Raw genomic sequence first — 1535 nt, forward strand, 5'->3', positions numbered from 1 at the left:
ACCCATAAAGCAGAGTTCACCAGCCCTCTGTCCCTGCCCCGAGCTGCTTGTCGCAGTCGCTGGGTGAGTGTTACTCACTCCAAACATCTCCCCTGGCTTGTCAGAGCGCATCGCTGTGATACGCTTGGAGAGGGAGGGCTGTGCAAATGGAGCGTGAGTTATGGGCTGTCGGTGGGGGAGGGAGAGGAGTGAACTCACCGAGTATCTCCTCGGATCGATCCTCACACCTGCCATGGCACCACCAAAAGGAACATCTGGAAAAGAGAGGGTAAGGCAGACAGATGTGCTCTGCCAGCTCACCTGCTCCCCCAGGGCATGACCATGGCAATCATGACCTTGTTGGTGAATGCAGACGAGGGGCCACCGCCTCCCCGCACCACACAGGGCTCCCCTCCAACGCCACGCAGCCTCTGCGGAGCGGAGCCGAGGACAGGACAGGATACGGACCCTGAGCCTGCCACAAACACCACCAGCCAGAGCCGAATCCATGACAACCCAGGCGCAGACACTGCATCTGAGAAGCACAATGCCTGATCCTCCCTGATTAACACGAACATCCCAGACTGCCAGTGGCATATTCTGCAGCAGCAGCAAGCCTTGTCCTCACACATCCGTGCCCAGAGGAACATCCTGCACTTCTAGAGCACTTCTGGTTTTCAAAGCATCTAACGAGCTTTTCTGAGTCACTGTATCATGGCCCCATCCCATGCCCAAGTCACCGGGCGCTTTCTGTCCTTACCCTTGTACTTACCCACGACAGCACATTTGTATGTCATTAATGCAGCCAGGGCTTTTACTTCATCGACACCGATTGAGCTGCTGAAACGAACCCCTGGGAAAAGAGAGAGAAGTGAAGAGTCTCTGCCTTTTTACCACAAATGGCACCGAGGCACTGTAGGAAAGGCTTTGACTCTCCTGAAACAGCAGCATCTAGTCACAATAGGTGATCAGCAATCATTCAGCCAGACTCCTTCCTCCAGCCCACTGCAGAATGGAAAGCAGCTCCCTACCAGCCCCGCAGACACGGGCCGTTGCTGTGGCAAGCACCTCAGAGGGCACAGGCACAGCGCAGCGGAAGCCTCGGGCTAAGGGTGAGGGGACAGGAGCCCGGGACCCCTCAGGCTCAGAACAACCCTTGTGGCTTTGAGGTGTGTTTAGGGCAGTGAGTGTGCTGGGATTAGGACAGGGAGTCAAACGCACTCAGGGGTGGCCACCAGCCACACTGTTCTGAGTCCTGGTGCGAGCAGCTGGGCTGCAGCGGAGGTTGGCAACCTGCCTCCCCCACCCAGGCATCCCTCCTCCTTCTGCAGGAGGCGTCTGAGGACGGCATCCTCCTGGGCACCGCCGCAGGCATCCCAACCACCACCGTGTTCCTGCGGACACCCCGCGCTCAGGCTCCCCGCTCCCTGCGCCAGGCGGGGGTGAGCCCGCACCGCCCCACACGCAGGGATGGAGGAGCCTTCAACACTTAAACGGGGCCTGTAAGAAAGATGGTGACAGATTGTTTAGCAGGTCCTGTAGTGACAGGACAAGGG

General features: G+C 58.4%; 1 protein-coding gene across 1 annotated transcript in view; it reads right to left on the bottom strand.

Annotated features, from left to right (window-relative positions):
* Positions 1-824, bottom strand: part of LOC104524480 (glutamate dehydrogenase 1, mitochondrial-like) — a gene marked incomplete at its 3' end in the record, with an annotated part of 6868 nt that extends 6044 nt beyond the window's left edge. Inside the window, 2 exon segments of the mRNA XM_010167377.2 lie at positions 199-254; positions 752-824. Coding sequence (XP_010165679.2) covers positions 199-254; positions 752-776 — 81 coding nt within the window.
* Positions 825-1535: the final 711 nt, after the last annotated feature.

Source organism: Antrostomus carolinensis, unplaced genomic scaffold (genome assembly GCF_000700745.2).
Source record: "Antrostomus carolinensis isolate BGI_N321 unplaced genomic scaffold, ASM70074v2 scaffold38344, whole genome shotgun sequence".
NCBI lineage: Eukaryota > Metazoa > Chordata > Aves > Caprimulgiformes > Caprimulgidae > Antrostomus > Antrostomus carolinensis.